The following is a 17,595-nucleotide window of genomic DNA, read 5'->3' as shown; positions in this document are numbered from 1 at the left end:
CTCAGTGGTTAGAGCACTCGCTTTGCAAGTGAGAGACCTGAGTTCAATTCCAGGCAGGGCAAAACCTTGGGCAAGTTTCCTTACTCCACACACCTAATAATAATCCCTCCAAAACAAAAAAACAATAATAAATTGGTCATTTTCAATCTACGACTGTTTGTGGGACATTGCTGTGCGCAATTGGCTGCCGCGTTCGCCCATAAATATACAGTCAATTCACTTTACAGTGTGTTCTGGGAAGCGCTTTGGGACGTCCTCCCGACGTGAAAAGCGCTATATCAAATGCAAGGATTATTATTATTATAAAAAGGGGAAACTTTGGGGGAAATATTTATTGTATTCAACTGACAGCCAAGAGTGCAGAGTGTAGGTATGTGTGAAGGTGTTTTATTCTGGAGTTCCTAATTGCTAATGTGTTCCGAAATTGATAATGTGGCAACTTCAGCACTTGGCTACACTCAACCGATCTGCCTTCTTGCATTATTGTATTTATCCAAAATATTCACTTGTGTTGAGGTACTACTTCCCCCACCTTATTTTGCTATTGAATATTGTCTGTGAGGTGGGTCGTCAACAAACAATGTTTCTCAGTACATTTTCAACTATTTTATGGTTTCTGCTTTGTTTGATTGTAATCTTAGCAAAACTCTTGCAAAGAATTGTAAAGCTCTTTTAACATTTTCTGTGTTGCCCAACCAAGTAGAGTCCATCCTTAATAACCAGCTCTGGGATTTTAAAGAGGCTTACGTGACAGCTGGATTTAAAAGCATTGTTTACTCAATTATTCAAACATCCAGTTCCAGTTCTAATGGTGTGTGGAGGTTGAACTTTTCTAGAATGAGAGATTCTATCTATAAGTAATGTACCTAGTTATTCTGCAAACATGATATTCTGTCAATCACTGACACTATTGTTTTATTGTCCTGTATTTTTTTCAAAAAATTATTCATAGACCCTTATATAATGGCTATCAGCGCTGACATTTGCTGGCTTCGCAATGCAGTAGAGTTTTTGCAATGTTCTTTCAGCATTTACGTGTTTAATCATGTGTGTTGCCTCTCATTGCAAGCCGTTTTGCTGCACATTTCTTCTACTTGAGTTTGGAATCTGGCCTAAGACATTCCAAGTGATCTGTGGGTTTGTGTTGCTGGTTTTAATACCCTGAGTTTGGTAATAATATTGTAGATGCAGTTTTGCATTTTGTACAGATTCTGCAGTCATTAGTACAATTAATGGCCAGTAACAGAAATTGAACATTTCTGCTGCTATTCCTACAGTGAATGTCAGTACCATTTACTTTCTAGAAATTGTGAACCTAGCAAAAATAGGTTTGGTTATGTTGTCTTATCTTGCACTGCAGTCAGCTCAAGTGGGACAATAGTCCCACTTTTGTCTTGATGGGTTTGTGCTATGCTGCTTTGCTTGTGAATAAATCAGTGTCATCACTTACAGCATTTTATTCTAAAATCTATTACTGACACAAACGACAAAAGCAGGCAGTCACGACTCTTGACATTAATTATAAGAGTAATCCTTTGAAATGCCTTAAGATGTTTTGAAGTGAAAAGGTGCTATAAATATACAAATTCTTTCCTTTTTGTTATTCTTAACTTATGTATGCTTACCATCTTTTTTTTGACTCCTGATGCAAAATTTGAAAGTTGATTTCAAGTTGGAAGAACACACAAATCAACTGGCAACTCTCATGCTTCGCAACTTTGCTAAAAGAAAACTCCGGTTTGTTGTGGCTGCCAAGCTCTCTGGTTGGGCATTTTTCAAAAAGTGTATCTACAGATTTTGCTGCATTATTTATAAAGCACTTGCTAATTTTCTCATATCTGACAGAATTAGTCCTGGAGTCCTGTAGCTCAGTGGTTAGAGGACAACAACAACAACAATAACAAGATTGCATTTAAAGAGAGCCTTTCACTTCGGGAGAACGTACCAGGGCGCTGCACAGTTAGGTCGGGACCCGAGCAGAGGGGAAATGGTCAGGGTGAGGGGAGGGAAGGAAGGGAGCGAGGAGGGGGTAGAGAGTCGAGAGGAGAGCTGAAGGAAAGGCTGAAGAGAAAGGTCTTGAGACCGGACTTGAAGGAGGAAAGGGAGGAGGTGGCGAAGGGGCTGAGAGGCTGAAAGCCCGGCCACCGATGTTAGGGCGGAGGGTGTGGAGCAGACCGGAGCCAGAGGAACTGAGGGTACAGGCAGGTAAGTTGGGGGATAGTAGGTCGGAGAGGTAGGAGGGAGCGAGGCCATGAATGGCCTTGTAGGTGAGGATGAGGATCTTGAATTCGATCCTCTGGGGGATGGGGAGCCAGTGGAGGCGAGCGAGGGTGGGAGTGATGTGGTCCCGAAGCCTGGTGCGGGACAGTACACGAGCTGCAGAGTTCTGAATGACCTGCAGCTTGTGGAGGGAGGTGCCGGGAAGGCCGGCGAGGAGAGAGTTCCCATAGTACAGCCTTGAGGTGATAAAGGCGTGGACCAGAGTTTCAGCAGCGTGAGGGGTGAGGTAGTGCCGCAGTCTGGCGATGTTTCGGAGGTGATGGAATGTAGTGCCATTTGTGGTGCGGATATGAGGAAGAAAGGACAGCTCAGGGTCGAACAGAACCTCGAGGTTCCTGACTGCTTTGAGAGGTGGAGAGTGCAGCCTTGGATGCTGATGGTGTCAGCGCCTGAGGTGCGGAGGTGCTGACGTGAGCCAATCAGGAGGGCCTCAGTTTTGTGCACGTTGAGGTGAAGAAAGTTGTTTCTCGTCCAGGACTCGATGTCGGACAGGCAGCTGTCAGGACATCGGTGGTCGTGGATTTGAGGGTAGAAGAGGAAACGTAGAGTTGGGTGTCATCCGCATACATGTGGAAATTAACCCCATGTCTGCGGATGATGTCACCAAGAGGGAGCACATAGGAGGGGACCGAGGACAGAGCCCTGAGGGACACCGCACGAGACAGTGCGGGGGCTGGAGGAAAAGCCGTTTGCAGAGACAAAGTGAAGACGGTGGCAGAGGTAGGACTAAACCACTCAAGGACAGGGCCTTGAAGGTTGAGGTGGGAGGACAAGCGGTGGAGGAGGATAGAGTGGTCGACCGTATCGAATGCGGCCGATAGGTCGAGGAGGAGGCAAAGGGAGCCCTGGTTCCAGATGGTCAAGATGTCATTGGTGACCTTGACCAGGGCAGTTTCTGTGCTATGGGCAGCACGGAAACCCGACTGGAGGAGTTCCAAAAGTGAGTGGGTGGAAAGGAAAGAGCGCAGCTGGGAGGCGACAACTCTTTCGAGAACCTTGGACAGGAAGGGGAGGTTGGAGATGGGCCGGTAGCTTGATAGCTGCGATGCATCAAGGGAGGGTTTTTTCAGTATGGGAGTGATGGTGGCAGTTTTGAGGGGAATGGGAACAGAGCCAGAGGAGAGGGACAGGTTAATGGTGTCTGTGAGAAGTGGGGCAAGGAGGTGGCGCTGGGAGATGTGGAGTGGGGATGGGATCCAGGGAGCAGGTGGTGGATTTCAAGGACAGAATGAGTTTGGTGACAGAGGGTGGGGAAACGGGTTCAAAGGTGTGTAGGGGAGGATGGGTAGGAGTCGGAGTGTGGGAGGGAAGGGTGGGGGCTGGGTGGAAGTTGGGAGGGGCAGTTACCGCGGTGCGGATTCCCTTGATTTTGGATTCAAGGAAATCCAGCATCTCCTCGCAGTGAAGGTTGGAGGAGATGACCTGCGGGGGGGACGGAGGAGTCGGGATGTGGTAGAGAACAGAAGCCTGGGGTTGTTCTTCGCCTCCAGGATTGTCCTGGAGTAGAAGGACTCGCCTCACAAGCCAGAGACCTGGGCTCAATTCCCAGCAGGGCAAAATGTTGAGTAAGTTTCCTTACTCCAAACGCCTCTTGTTTATCTAGTGGTAAGTAGGAACCCGGTTGTTAGTCGATTGGCAGATTGCTTTTTTAGGGGCAATAATTCCTTCAAAAAAATAATAATAATAAATTGGTCACTTCAATACCCAGCTGTTTGTGGGACACTGCTGTGCACAATTGACTGCCGCTTTCTCCCACAAAATATACAGTCAATTCACTTTACAATATATTCTGTGAAGCGCTTTGAGACGTCTCAAAGACGTGATCAGGCGCTATATCAAGTGCAAGGATTATTATTTATTATATCTTCAGTGATGGTTGCAGGGTGAGCCACTACGGTTACAACTGAAGCAAAGCTGTGGCTTATGTTTTGTTTAGAATGAATGCTGTGAGTGAAATATCTTCCAGGCTACAGGCCAGATGCTGGTTAGAGATCAGGCATCTTGAAGCTTCTGACAGAAAGGGCCACAATAACTTTTATAGAGAATGCTGGCCTGGCTTGACTAAAATAGGCCCTTGAGCTCTCAAAACCAAGATCTGCAGCACCCAAGTTTTGGTTGGTTTGCTGATATTTACTCACTGGCATTATTTGGGGGAATGACTCACATTTAGTTTACATGATCTCATTAAATTCTATCGAAGATACAAAAGTGACGATGGTTGATTTTTTTTTTGTGCGCATTGTTCTGCCTTGGGGCAGAAATGCACTTTGTCTCTTTTTGTTATAATTTTGTATTTTGTTCCATATAGTGCCAATAAAAATTGTTATATTTTGGACATTTCTGTATTTATAGGTGATAAACCATTCATGTTGGGGAGTGGTCTGTGACCATCATAGCTCCATATTTACTTTGCCTGTCGAGTTCAAGATCCTTGTCATCACCTTTAAATCCCTCCATAGTGTTGGCCCACCCTAACACAGCAAACTCCTCAACCGTACCAACCCGGCCATTCCCCTCGCCTGCTTCCTGTCTTCCTGCTTCCATTGGTGGTCAGGCTTTCAGTCTATCTGCCCCATTCTCTGAAACACCATCCCAGAGTCGCTGCAACTCCTCTCTCCCTCATCTCTTTTGAGGTGCATCTCCAAACGAATCTCTTTGATAACGCCATTGGCCATCTTTGCTCCCCCACCTCCAACTCCTAATAGGGTGCCACACTAGGGCAGTTAAGTGCCTTGGAACATTCCAACATGAAAGGTGCTATATAAATGTAAATTTGTATTGTAGTGTCAACTGATCTCTTGCTTTCCCCTGGATTTAGGGACAATAATTTCTCTTAAAAAAAACACTTATTGTTTTTAATAACTAATTGGTCCTAAACCTTTCATTTGACATTGTTTGAAGTGTTTGGGGTTTTTTTTCCGCTGTAAATTTTGTTTGTCCCATATTCCCTGTTTCTTTTTACATTACAGACCTGTTATGAGCTTCTTTAAAATGCAAATTTAGTTACAATGTGATTGCAAATATAGCTGGTTATAGAAATCGCTGGTGGTAGTGCAGAAATGTGAGGTCAGCTAGTTTCCTGGCATTTCCTGTCCTGTAACAGGACCGACTTCACAAGAAAAAAGTCTGGCTTCGAGGTCATTAAAGTCATCACCAATGTCACTGCCTACTTTGCTGCTTGTATGGGAGATTTTCATTTCCCTTGACTATACAGAAAAGCCCATTATAAAACAGTGAATGGAACCCATGAAACCCTAACCTGTGCTTTAACAAGGAGGAATAGGCAGTTTCAGTCCATACATGTGAGGCCAGCTGGTTTCCTGGCCAATACCTGATGACCTGAAACACGGTCATTTTTCTCTTTGTGCAGGAATCGACCAACACGCAGGAAGCAAATGTGTGCATTGGCCTTGTGTGCATTGAAGGCCTGGCCATTGCACTTTGTTATAACACTAATGGTATTTTAGCTAATGTAGCTCAGCTCACTGAGCCATCAAAAACATCTTTCTCTGACTTTTATTAAAGGATACCTTGTAAATCAGCTGTTTTTATTTCCACGGTACATATTACAATGACCTCTTTCTGTGTATTTCATGCTACTTTACATTCTCAACATCCTCCATACACCATAGGATTCAGGACTGTACCAGGGCCAAAATAGTACTGGAGTCATGAAAATAGGCAGCTTCATTGAGATTAATTTGAGTTACAGCATAACTTGATGATTTTCAACATAGTTCTGTCTGAGAGAGGGGAGACGGTGAAGAGATTTAAAGGGCAAGACAAAATCTTAAAATTGTCTGCTCAGGTTTTTTTTGAAGGCTGTTGAGGGACAGAATGCAGGCTGCAGAGATGTGGATTTTTGGAGATTGAGTGAAGCTTTTGGACATTTTTCCACATCAATATACAGTAAAGAAGTGCAAACGGTTGACACCCGTGAACACTCCACCGAAGAGAAAGTCTAAACGTATGAATCGATCAAAGCAACTGGATAGATCTGAGCGTAATGGAACCTGATATATGTTGCCTGAGGCCCCTCCGTCACACCTGGCTCAGATCTCCTCAGGCAGAGAGTTCCTGTACCTGACCATCATCGTCTTCCTGGGGTCGGTTGCCGTAGTAACATCCATCCTTGCTATCTACCTGTTCTGCTCCCCGTCCAAGAGAGGCAAGTACCAGGTGCAACTGTGCCGTCCGTCCCACATCGAGCTGCAGAACCTATCCGGGAGTTGTGGGCCCAGGAGCGAGGAAGGGTCTGACGAAGAGGACCACCAGGTGGGCTTCCTGAAGATCATCCCCGGCCAGGCCCCCAGCACCAACTCACTCCACAACAACAACAGGACTGCCGACTTGGAGCTGCCCCCTCCCCCGCCCACTCCCCCACTGCCCCCCAAACTGGTTGACACCCCCAACGGGCTCCCTGGACTTCCCCACGTACCGAGGAAGATGAACGGCAACAGCTACGTGCTCCTGAGGCAGGCCAGCGAGATGGAGTCCACGTCCCCCCATTACCACTCCTTCACTGAAGAGCTGAGCAGGAAGCTGGAGAAGAGGAAACAAACTCAGTTGGGGGAGAAACCGGATGAGAGTTCAGTCTGAGCACAAAATGGGAGCCTTGTCCACTCCCAGCCAGATTCGGAAACGTATCTATCTACCTCTCTCTCTTTCTCTCTCTCTCTCACACATTGAGGAGTCCTGTAGCTCAGTGGTTAGAGCACTCGCTTTAATAATAATAATATTAATAATAATTCTTGCATTTGATATAACGCTTTTCACGTCGAGAGGACGTCCCAAAGTGCTTCACAGAACACACTGTAAAGTGAATTGACTGTATATTTGTGGGCGAACGCGGCAGCCAATTGCACACAGCAATGTCCCACAGACAGTCGTAGATTGAAAATGACCAATTTATTATTGGTCATGGAGTAAGGAAACTTGGCCAAGGTTTCGCCCTCTGCCTGGAATTGAACTCAGGTCTCTCGCTTGCAAAGTGAGTGCTCTAACCACTGAGCTACAGGACTCCACAAGTGCACAAGAAACCTTGGGCAAGTTTCCTTACTCCTTACTCCACACGCCTAATAATAATCCCTCCAAAAAAACAAAAACAATAATAAATTGGTCATTTTAAATCCATGACTGTTTGTGGGACATTGCTGTGCGCAATTGGCTGCCGCGTTCGCCCACAAATATACAGTCAATTCACTTTACAGTATACTCTGTGAAGCGCTTTGGGACGTCCTCCCGACGAGAAAAGCGCTATATCAAATGCAAGGATTATTATTATTATTATACTTGATAGTCAATACAACAATAAAACATCTGAACAGCAAGATCTTGCCATCCACGGTATTTGATGACGGTAAAATATGGGCTAACAAGATATATTGTTGCTCTAAAAGCCACACAAATCCCACTGACTGTTGAAAGAGAATTAATGATCTGAATCGCTCTGCAAGGTATAAGTTGGAACACAGTAGAATGACCAGAAATGCAGTACTCAGCGTCAGAAACCTTCAAGAAAATCATTGCACAATCAAACCGGGATACACTCGGCAATGCTGTCTCCTCTGAGACTACTGCAGAACATGGTAAGTGATGTAATAATTCCCACAATATTGTTTTTCATAATGCATGCCTTTATTTTAAAGTCTGTTGCTATCTGCATGTGTCCAAAATATAGTGAGGTATTGTAATCCCTCAGCTAGTGTTGTCCTATGTTTTGGTCAGAGGAATTTTATTTCAGTAATTGCACTTTGGACTTCCATAGTGATATTGTGGACCAAATTCTATACAAAGTACAAAGTTAAACAATATGCATGGCTGTTTATGTTTTCATAGTTGAGTTCACCACCAAATCGAAGGAGGAAGCAATCACAATTTCTGAGAATTGTGCAGACCCCTTGGCTGCAGGCATCAAAGGCACTGAGCGGGAGAGAGGATCAGTGCACACATCCAAGTGATCTGGGGATACAGGTAACCTTGTGTTGAGCAAGCAGGTCAGGAGACCTGTGGCTGAATCTTCTCCAAGGTCTTCTCTGGGTTCCGCAGTATTAGCTAGAGGGTTTTGTTCTGGAGCGCAAGGGGCACATTGGTGTGAGAGGGCAGGTGCTGCCCTCAACAACAACAATAACTTGCATTTATTTAGCACTCCTCATGCAAGTAGTGTCCCACACAGCTTGACAGTAGTGGATGGGGAGTAAGCATGTCAGAGAGGTAGGTGAATTGGGTGAGAGAAAAAAACGTTTGAAGAGACAAAGTGAAGGTGCTTTGTTAGGTAGGACTTGAACTAGACTAGTGCTGTCCCACTAAGGTGGATGAGGAAAGAGAGGCATTATAATAATATATAATAATATTATTGTATATAATTTTTATTGTCATAATATATATAATAATAATTATGATATATAATATATAATTTATTATAATGGAGGAAAGAGTTATGAAGTCCAGCAAACAGGGAGTTAGTATAGTCAAGTCTAGATTTGATGAATGCGTGAATGAGGGTCTCAGTCGCTGAGGAGAGAGGCAGGAAGGCAATTTTGTGCAGGTGGGAGATGGCAGGTCATGGCACAGTTGTGCGATTTAAAGGATAGTTGAGCATCAAACAGGACTACAAGGTTCCGTACTGGCTACTCTAGAGATATCTGTCTCATGAAAATACTGTTCTAATGTACAATCCTTCTTATTGGTTTAGCATCATAGTTGCTTTTGTACATTTTTCTAAAACAGAATTAGTAACTTGTGATCAAACATGGGAGAGACATGCTTAGTTTTGATGTCTACAAGACTGCAAACTTTTAAGAAAATCATGTGTGATGAACTAAGCTATATGTTGTGTGTATATATATTTGTACAGAGAAATCGCACAACTTTTTTTTAATATTTATCAGCTGCTTTGAGTAAACTGCTTTTTAAATCACTTCTGTGTCCAGTGTCTTTCTTCTTCCTCTATTGCTTGTATCTCATTGCAATTCCATATACTGTTTGAAAATATCCAGGAGTAGGAATTGGTGGAATACCTCTTACGTGCTATTAATCCTCTATCTTGCTTTCATACAGAGTTCTTTTAGTGTTGTACCTTGTCATGTGGTGCTTGACTTTTGCTTATGAGTGTTACAAATGCTAACATCCTTATAGTGTCATTCAAGATGTCTATGAAAAACAATATGATCCATGTACTTTCATTAGTTATATGAGACAAACTGGTGAGAACTGTTTAGTATTTGATGCATCTCCAGGCATTGAACAATGTAAGTTTTATCAGCAGCATTGAACACTAGTCTAAATATGACTTGTAACATATTTGGTATGTCAAGAGAATGCAGAAAATTCACCACCACCCGGTGCTGGTGTAAGTGTTTTAGTCTGTCTGTAAGCACAATAACAAAATTACATTTGTATATTGCCTTTCAGGTTGGGAGGACATCCCACGGCTCTGCACAATCAGTGTTTTGTATCTGAGCTAGGGGTCAGGATCCAGGAGAATGGAGAGGGGGGGGGCAAGGAAGGTGACCAAAGACATGATCAAAGAGGAGGGGCTTGAGATGGGTCTTGAAGGAGGCAAGTGAGGGGGCGAGGCGGAGGGACTGCGAGATGGAGTTCCAGAGGGTGGGGGCAGAGTGGCTGAAGGCCTGCCCGCCAATGGTGGGGCGGACGATGCGGGGGACGTCGAGCCCGCTGAACGGAAGGAGCAGGCAGGTTGGTAGGGGGTTAGGGGGTCGCAGAGGTCGGGGGGAGCAAGGCCCTGGAGGGCTTTGAAGGTGAGGACCAAGATCTTGAACTGTATCCTCTGTGTGATGGGAAGTCAGTGGAGTCGGGCGAGGATGGGGGTGATAGGGTCACGGAGCCTAGTGCGGGAGAGGACATGGGCTTCAGAATTCTGGATGATCTGCAGCCTATTGAGGGAGGAGTTGGAGAGGCCGACAAGCAGTGACTTTGCATAGTCGAGCCTGGATGTTATGAATGCATGTATGAGGGTTTTGGTGTGAGACATTGGCAGAGCCAGGCGATGTTGCCTGGCTCCAGCAACATGTTTTCTTTAAAAAATAATAATCCTTGCATTTGATATAGCGCTTTTCACGTCGGGAGAACGTCCCAAAGCGCTTCACAGAACACACTGTAAAGTGAATTGACTGTATATTTGTGGGCGAACGCGGCAGCCAATTGCGCACAGCAATGTCCCACAAACAGTCGTAGATTGAAAATGACCAATTTATTATTGTTTTTGGTTTTGGAGGGATTATTATTAGGCTCTGTGTGGAGTAAAGAAACTTGCCCAAGGTTTCGCCCTTTGCCTGGAATTGAACTCAGGTCTCTCGCTTGCAAAGCGAGTGCTCTAACCACTGAGCTACAGGACTCCACATCATTTCATCATTTGTAGATATATTTATGTAAGAATACTGTATTAATATGTGTATAACATATATGTTGCTGAATGTGAATAAATCTGCACATGTTCTGTGGATCTCAGCCAACCTCTTTGATTTTTTCTGTCATTTGTCTTGTGTGTAAACCTTGTTCATTTTGTTTCTGAAAGCCCTTGCTTATCTGCTGTTATTCTCACCAGCAATAAGGAGATCACACTTGAGTTAGGCAAGTCAGTCTGCACTGCAGTCAGGACCAAGCCGGAGGTGTAAGATGTGTATTGTGAAGAAGTGCAATGATGTACAGTGGAGACAGTGCCACTTACTATTTGCCCGTAGTGTTCTTTGAGCTCAGTGGATGAAGAACAGGGTGAAAAACTAAATGTTCCATGTGGTAAAAATACTTTGTTTTCAATCCAATCTGTTGCAACTCTCCTATATATAGTGCAGATAAATAGAGAAGAACATATGGATGCAGTATCCTCAGTTCATCCAAACAATGCTTGTGATTTAATTAAAGAGCATCTGTCCATATAACATATATATGCATAACATATACTACGACCTGAAACTCTGGAACTCCCTCCCTCAATCCCTTTGCCTTGCCCCCTTTCTCCCCACTTTCAAATCCCACCTAAAGAACTTTCTTTTTGATTGTGCTTACGGTCACCTCCCCCCTCCCTGTCCCCCTGGTTTGGTGTCTCTGTGGCTCCAGGACACTACCCTGCATGAAGGGCGCTATATAAATGCAAGTTGTTGTGTGTTGTTTGTGATCCCACAATTAATTAAAACACAAGTTAAATGCATATATTATTGCCCTAGAAGGTGTACAATTTGCTAAGAGGCTGTAGTGTAGCAAGTATGACATTGGGAATTGTGTAATAGGCCTCAAAGTCAAGTGGCGGAAAAATGGAGAAAAGTAAGAAAAGAGTTTAAAAAATTATTTTTTACCACTGAAATTTTTAAGAACGTAAGAATTTGCTAGGCAAAAGAAGCCCAAGTTTCATCTAGTTTGCCTTCCACCATTCTGACAGTTGCTTGACATGACGTGTCCCAAACTATATACTGTATCCCCAGATATTATTTTCCAGCAGAAATCTATCTAATCTGTTCTTGAAACAAGCAACACTTTCTGCTTCCACTGTCTCCCAGGGAGCCTGTTCCATAACTACTACTCGCTCACTGAAGTCGTGTTTCCAAAGATTTTTGCATTTACCCCCCTTCAATCGCAGGTTGTGTCCTCTGGTTATCCTTCACATCTCTTGTCATGTTCAGTTCAAAATTTGTCTTTGCCATTCTGATACCTTTCTTACAATCCTGGCAAAGTTTCTCTTAAATCTCAGTTCCTAGCTGAGACGAAACACCTTAACATATAACGTGCTAGATGTTTAGATGTGGTAGTTGTTGTGGGATGAATAGTATAGTGGACTTTCACAGTATTGCTTTTTTTTTGAAAATATATATTTATAATATATTTAGTACAACAGAAATCCAAACATCTTCTGTTACAATTTTTTCCCTTCCTCCGATACAAAAAAAATTATGTTGTTTACGATACATTCCTTTACCGCACGCAGGGTGTGCATGTTTTTTGGGACGCTTCCTTTAAAACAGTCGGGAGTTGCCCCTGTTTACACCACATCCATATGCGCTCCCGCACACACCCTGATAAGGTGCACTTGCCACTTTCGCAAGGCGCCCCAATGTGCACCGTACACGCACATGTGTACATACATTTACGCTCTTTGGTTACATCTCGAGAGTCCTGTACCTTTACTTCAGTCAGTTTTGGATGCCCTCGTGGGCTACCCAGTGAGTGCGCCCTGGGCCGGTTGTGCTGGAGCGGCTCCTGCCAGAGTCAGGCCCCATCTGGCCTTTGCTGTGGTTGAACCGAACTTCAGCTTGTCCCTCAGTATATAGTCCCTGATCTAGCGTGCCCAAGCCTGAGGCAGGCCCTCACCGTCCCCTCGTTCTGTGCAGACTAGGTATTGAGGTGTACAGGCAATGTTAGGATGTGCATTTTTGCTTTTTCATGGTTGTGGGACAAACCATTTCATTTTACATGAATCACTTGCTCAGCGTCCAATGTTGTGGGCTAGTTGTATCACATTTCTTTAGGTCTGTGAATGCTAGCAATCCCAAAAGAGAAAGGCAGTGAATTATCGCTTGAATTGTTATCTGATTAATCCTTGTTGTCAGTGTGCGAGTTAACAATTGGGCTGGTAGACTGAAACTGATAAGCAGTGATATGTGTCCAATTTTCTTGGTTGTTTTGTGGCCTGATGTTTCAAATGGTGCGCAAACTGTACTGAGGAATGAAATTGCAGAGGGTTAATGTGGCACAGGTGTACTTTCATACCCTGCTGAAGATGGCTTTAAAAAGTTAGAACCTGTCGCGGTAGGTGGGAGGACGGGGAGAAGGAAAAATCATACATGCAAAGAGCTGAGCTTTACGAGTCAGTGAAAACCTGGATGTTCCTTTTGTATGTTTTCTGGTGTTAGCAGAACTTGTGATAAAAAACATATATTTTGATACAATTCAACAGCATATTCAGCATACTGACCCAAACCAAACTCCACACACATATCTCACTAGTTCTGGCCAGGCTCCACTGGTTCCCCATCACCGAATAGATGGACTTCCAAGACCTCAGATTTGTGTTCAAATCCATTCACACCCTGGCACCTCCCTACCTCTCCAACCTCCTCACTCCCCAGTCCACCACCCAGCGCCTCCGCTCGATTGACACCAGCCTCCTGCTCGTCCCTCGCACCCTCTACCCCACCATTGAAGGTCATGCTTTCAGCCACTACGCCCTAAAGCTCTGGAACACTCTCCCTCAGTCCCTCCACCTTGCCCCCCCTCTACCCTCTTTCAAGTCCCACCTGAAGACTTTCCTGTTCCATTGTGCTTACAGCCACCTCCCCCCTCCCCCCGGCTCAGAGTCAGGCTCCACCACTGTTAAGCGCTCCGAGACACTACCCTGCATGGAGGACACTATATAAGTGCAGGTTGTTGTTGTATATTCAACAGCATTTGGGAATATATCAAGGAAATAAAATACACCTTAGGATCAAATTCTTCATATAAAAGATAGTGAGAATGTTGAACTTGCTCCCCAAAGAGCTGGTTGAGTCAGATAGTTATAGAAGCTTTTAAGAGGAAGTTTGATGTACTTATGAGAGAGTAGGCAATAGAATGATATGACAGAGAGTAAACGTAGGTGGAGACTCATGTATGAACACCAAAACAGACGAGTTGGGCTGAATGGTCTGTTTTTTTGCAGTATGGTCATATAAATGTGAGCCAATAATAATTATTGCCGCCTTTTCTTTGCATTTCTGTATATTTGGGTTCATGAATAGTGAGCCAGCGATGCAAATGCACCATGGAGGAGATCATTAAATTTCAGGTCATGCAAATGCATTGAGTCTTGTTGGGAAATTGTGTTTTGATATTTTGGAAATAAATAATCTTTTGCAGCAGAGTTTTTGTGTAATTAAAAAAAGGACTAGTTTTGCTGGAAATTGATCTCAATTTGTGATATTCATGCTGTATGAAAAAGTGTCAAATTATTGCTCCCTGGGTGTCAAATTGGTAAGTTAGTGCAGAAAGGCACATTCTCCAAAATCCAGATTGACGACCGCCTGCCATTTAAAGGCTAAACAACCTGAGATTATGCTGAATGTACAAGATGAATTGGAAATATTTGAATTGGCATTCGAGAAGTGACTGATTTCAACAGTTCATAGAAATATCAGTGAATACTTAAATATGACAAAGAAATGGAGCAGAACCGTATGTATCTTTTCAGTATCTCTTGGAGCTGTGTGTATCTTGTGGCACGGCAAAGTCTTTTGCAGTATTATGAGCGAGTCTCCTTTCATACAATTACTTTTGAAATTTCCATGAAAGGAGACTCGCTCATAATACTGGAAAAGACATTGCCGTACCACAAGATACACACATCTCCAAGAGTTACTGAAAAATATTTTAAAACAATTTCAATTGTTTTTACTTAACTTAAAATTTTCAGAATAACAGAAATTAACTTTAAACTATCTATACTTTTGCCTTTGTTGGGTTTAATGTGCAGGATTCCTTAATGGTTCATTAAGAATTACCACAAATTAGACTGTTGTATTTTAGTTTGAAAAAATCTTAATGTTCATTCAATAAACAACATTTTGCTAATACTCTATATTTTTAACGAGCTCTGTTCGATGGTGATTTTTCTTCTAGTCTTCGGCTTGCAGACATTAGAAATAGGAACCTAAAGGTATAATTGTTTGATCCTTTAATAAACTTTGAATTTTCGTTCTGTCTAGTCCAAAAGGAGGTCCCAAGGGCTGTCTCTTGACCCTATTTACCACTGCTTGAATCGAACCATCCTCTACCAGCTGTCAAGACCACATAAGACTGTTCCACAGCAAGTTGCTCTGTTAGATTCCTTGAGGGTTTTGACTGTCAACCGCAATCTCATACTGGGACCTGGCAACCACGATCAGGAATTCATTGGCTGTCTGGCCCACTGTTTAATCAGTCTCCATGTTGGAAGGTAGGTGCTTGAAAAGATTTTTGAAAGCCTTCTAAATTAAATGGAAACCAGAAAGTATTGGCCTAGTTGTAATTTGTACCTTTTTCTTAACAGTTAAAAAAACTTGCATTGCTTTTCACATCAGGTTATAGTTTTTACATATTTTTTTTAATTTTTTGGTAGCTTTTATACTGTATATCAAAAGGCTTTAGTAATATTTTAGTACATTGCTGCATCATTCTTATCAAGATAATTTTGAACTATACAGTTGAAATGGCAGTTTTCACAGATGAAGTCAATTAAAAATGGTATTTATTTGAAATTTCTACCATGCCTTATTCATAATGTTGCATTCTGCAATTTTTTTTAATAATATGCTAGCAGGCTTCATCTGTAAGCAGAATTCTGTTTAAATTTTATTAGCCTTAATTTAAACAGTTGCCCCTTCAGAGTGATGCACCATTTCTATCGAAGGATGACATACTGTATGTGTGTGCTTCTCTCATAATTCCATACATTGACACAATATTTGCAGATATAATCATAGCTTGTTTTGTGTTTCATAAATAGAGCAATCAGTAAAATAGACAAGAGCAACCCCTTTTGACCTATCTGTAACTTTAGGAACTGTTTTGGGACGGGGTGGGGGGTGGGGTGGAAAACAAGTTATTAGTTTGTATTTCAGGTGAAGCTGCATGCATTAGAGGGTGATTGTAACTTTCTCTGAGGCTGTGGTCAAAATTGGGAATCAAATTAGTGACCAAAATAACATTAAAAAAAAGTATTTCTGACAGAGTGGGAAAAGGGAAGATTAAGCACAAGCAATTCAGATTTTCTAACAATCTGGAAAGTGCATTTGTTTGAAGCCAATATAGAAATGTATACCCTGTTTTTTAATTCCTGTTGTTTGCAAGTTGCGTGAGTTATATTGGGAATGCTGCACAGTTTGTATCAGCCATTTCTAAGTTTAGCGATAGATTTAATCGGACATGAGGAGACAACTACTCTTTGGGTCTTGGAGAATGGGCCTAAATGACTGTATAATCAAGGTAGTCTGAATCATCTATTTTCTGATTTGATCAGGGCTGACTCAATATGTCAGATTATGTAGACCGTCAAGTATGTATTACATATTCTTCCACTGCATGGGTTCAGATACTAAAATGCGGCCAAGTACTATCTTGATTTATTACATTCGACATCAATGTATTTATTCTGTGCAATGAACTCTTGCAGTAACCTTGATGGATTTGGGCTGGAAGCAGAAGCAAGAATGACAACATGGCATATCATGATACCTTCTGATCTTGAACCTGATGGAGGTCATAGCCAAGATATCAGTGAGGGTAATTACAATCTTCAATGCGTTCTTCTCACTCGAGTGACTTTCACATTACTGCTTGTATAATTGGATTCCATATTATCTATTAACTGGTTGCAATGTTGTAGCACAATTCTTTGATTTTTTTTTACAAGCAATTGGAAGCCCATAAGATACCAGAGTCTCGAATCCATGAAAATGACTGCTTTCAAATAGGCGATGTTATGGTGTTTTGATTTCTACACAGAGGGTGCAAAGAGGAGAAAGTGCATGTGGGTTTGTGAGCATGTATTTGAAGGAGTTTAGAGACATGATTTTAGCAGTATTGTTAAACTAGAACAAGATTGCGCCCAAGGCAGAGAAGATGTTAAGCAGAGGTGAGTGTAAGGAACATCTTTCACACAATGAGCTTTTTTCTAATACTTGTTCAGAAATGAAAGACATGTAGAAAAATGGCTTCCCCAATACAAATGTCTTTGACTAACTAATCTTTGACTAACCTTGAGCTTTAGACAAAGTTAACAGCTGGTGAGGGAAAGTAAATATCACATGAGAAATTAAACTTGGAAGTTTTTAGCAGCTGTTTTTGATGGGGCCAAATGACCTTTTTCTGTTCTTGAAAATGCTTATGGTCACCTGAAATATTCAAGATAGTACTCAGGATAGCTGGCCCACTGGGCAATTGTCATTTCTTTTCAGGAAGGCAAACATAATGGCAGGACATGCTGCAGAGATAATCTAATCTAAGCAATGATCTTTTCAAAGTCCTTGGTGGTGCTCAATAGGATAACAACAACCACTTGCAGTTATGCAATACCCTTCATGCAGGGCAGCATCTCGAAGCACTTAAAATGTCCTGTATGGGAGCAATCCAAATTCATTGTTATTGACGAGTACCTTTAGTTGAATCTGATTGTCTATCTGATCCACTCTGCTGTGTGCAATTGGCTGCTGCGTTTCGCCCACAAAATATACAGTCAATTCACTTCACAGTATATTTCAAAGATAAATATTATTGTAGAGATTCATCACTAATTAATTTAAAATTCATGAGCAACTTTATGGGCACCTAAGTTCAGGACATTAATAGTTA

General features: G+C 42.6%; 1 protein-coding gene across 1 annotated transcript in view; it reads left to right on the top strand.

Moving 5' to 3' along the window:
* wdfy3 (WD repeat and FYVE domain containing 3) overlaps positions 1-17,595 on the top strand; it is a 226,536-nt gene that overhangs the window by 166,636 nt on the left and 42,305 nt on the right. The window contains exons 37-38 of the mRNA XM_042340146.1: positions 14,973-15,202; positions 16,418-16,527. Coding sequence (XP_042196080.1) covers positions 14,973-15,202; positions 16,418-16,527 — 340 coding nt within the window. The remainder of the gene's footprint in view (positions 1-14,972; positions 15,203-16,417; positions 16,528-17,595) is intronic.

The sequence above is a fragment of the Callorhinchus milii genome, unplaced genomic scaffold (assembly GCF_018977255.1).
Source record: "Callorhinchus milii isolate IMCB2004 unplaced genomic scaffold, IMCB_Cmil_1.0 Scaffold1, whole genome shotgun sequence".
In the NCBI taxonomy this organism is placed as follows: Eukaryota; Metazoa; Chordata; class Chondrichthyes; order Chimaeriformes; family Callorhinchidae; genus Callorhinchus; species Callorhinchus milii.
This window is presented reverse-complemented; position numbering and strand designations above follow the sequence as displayed.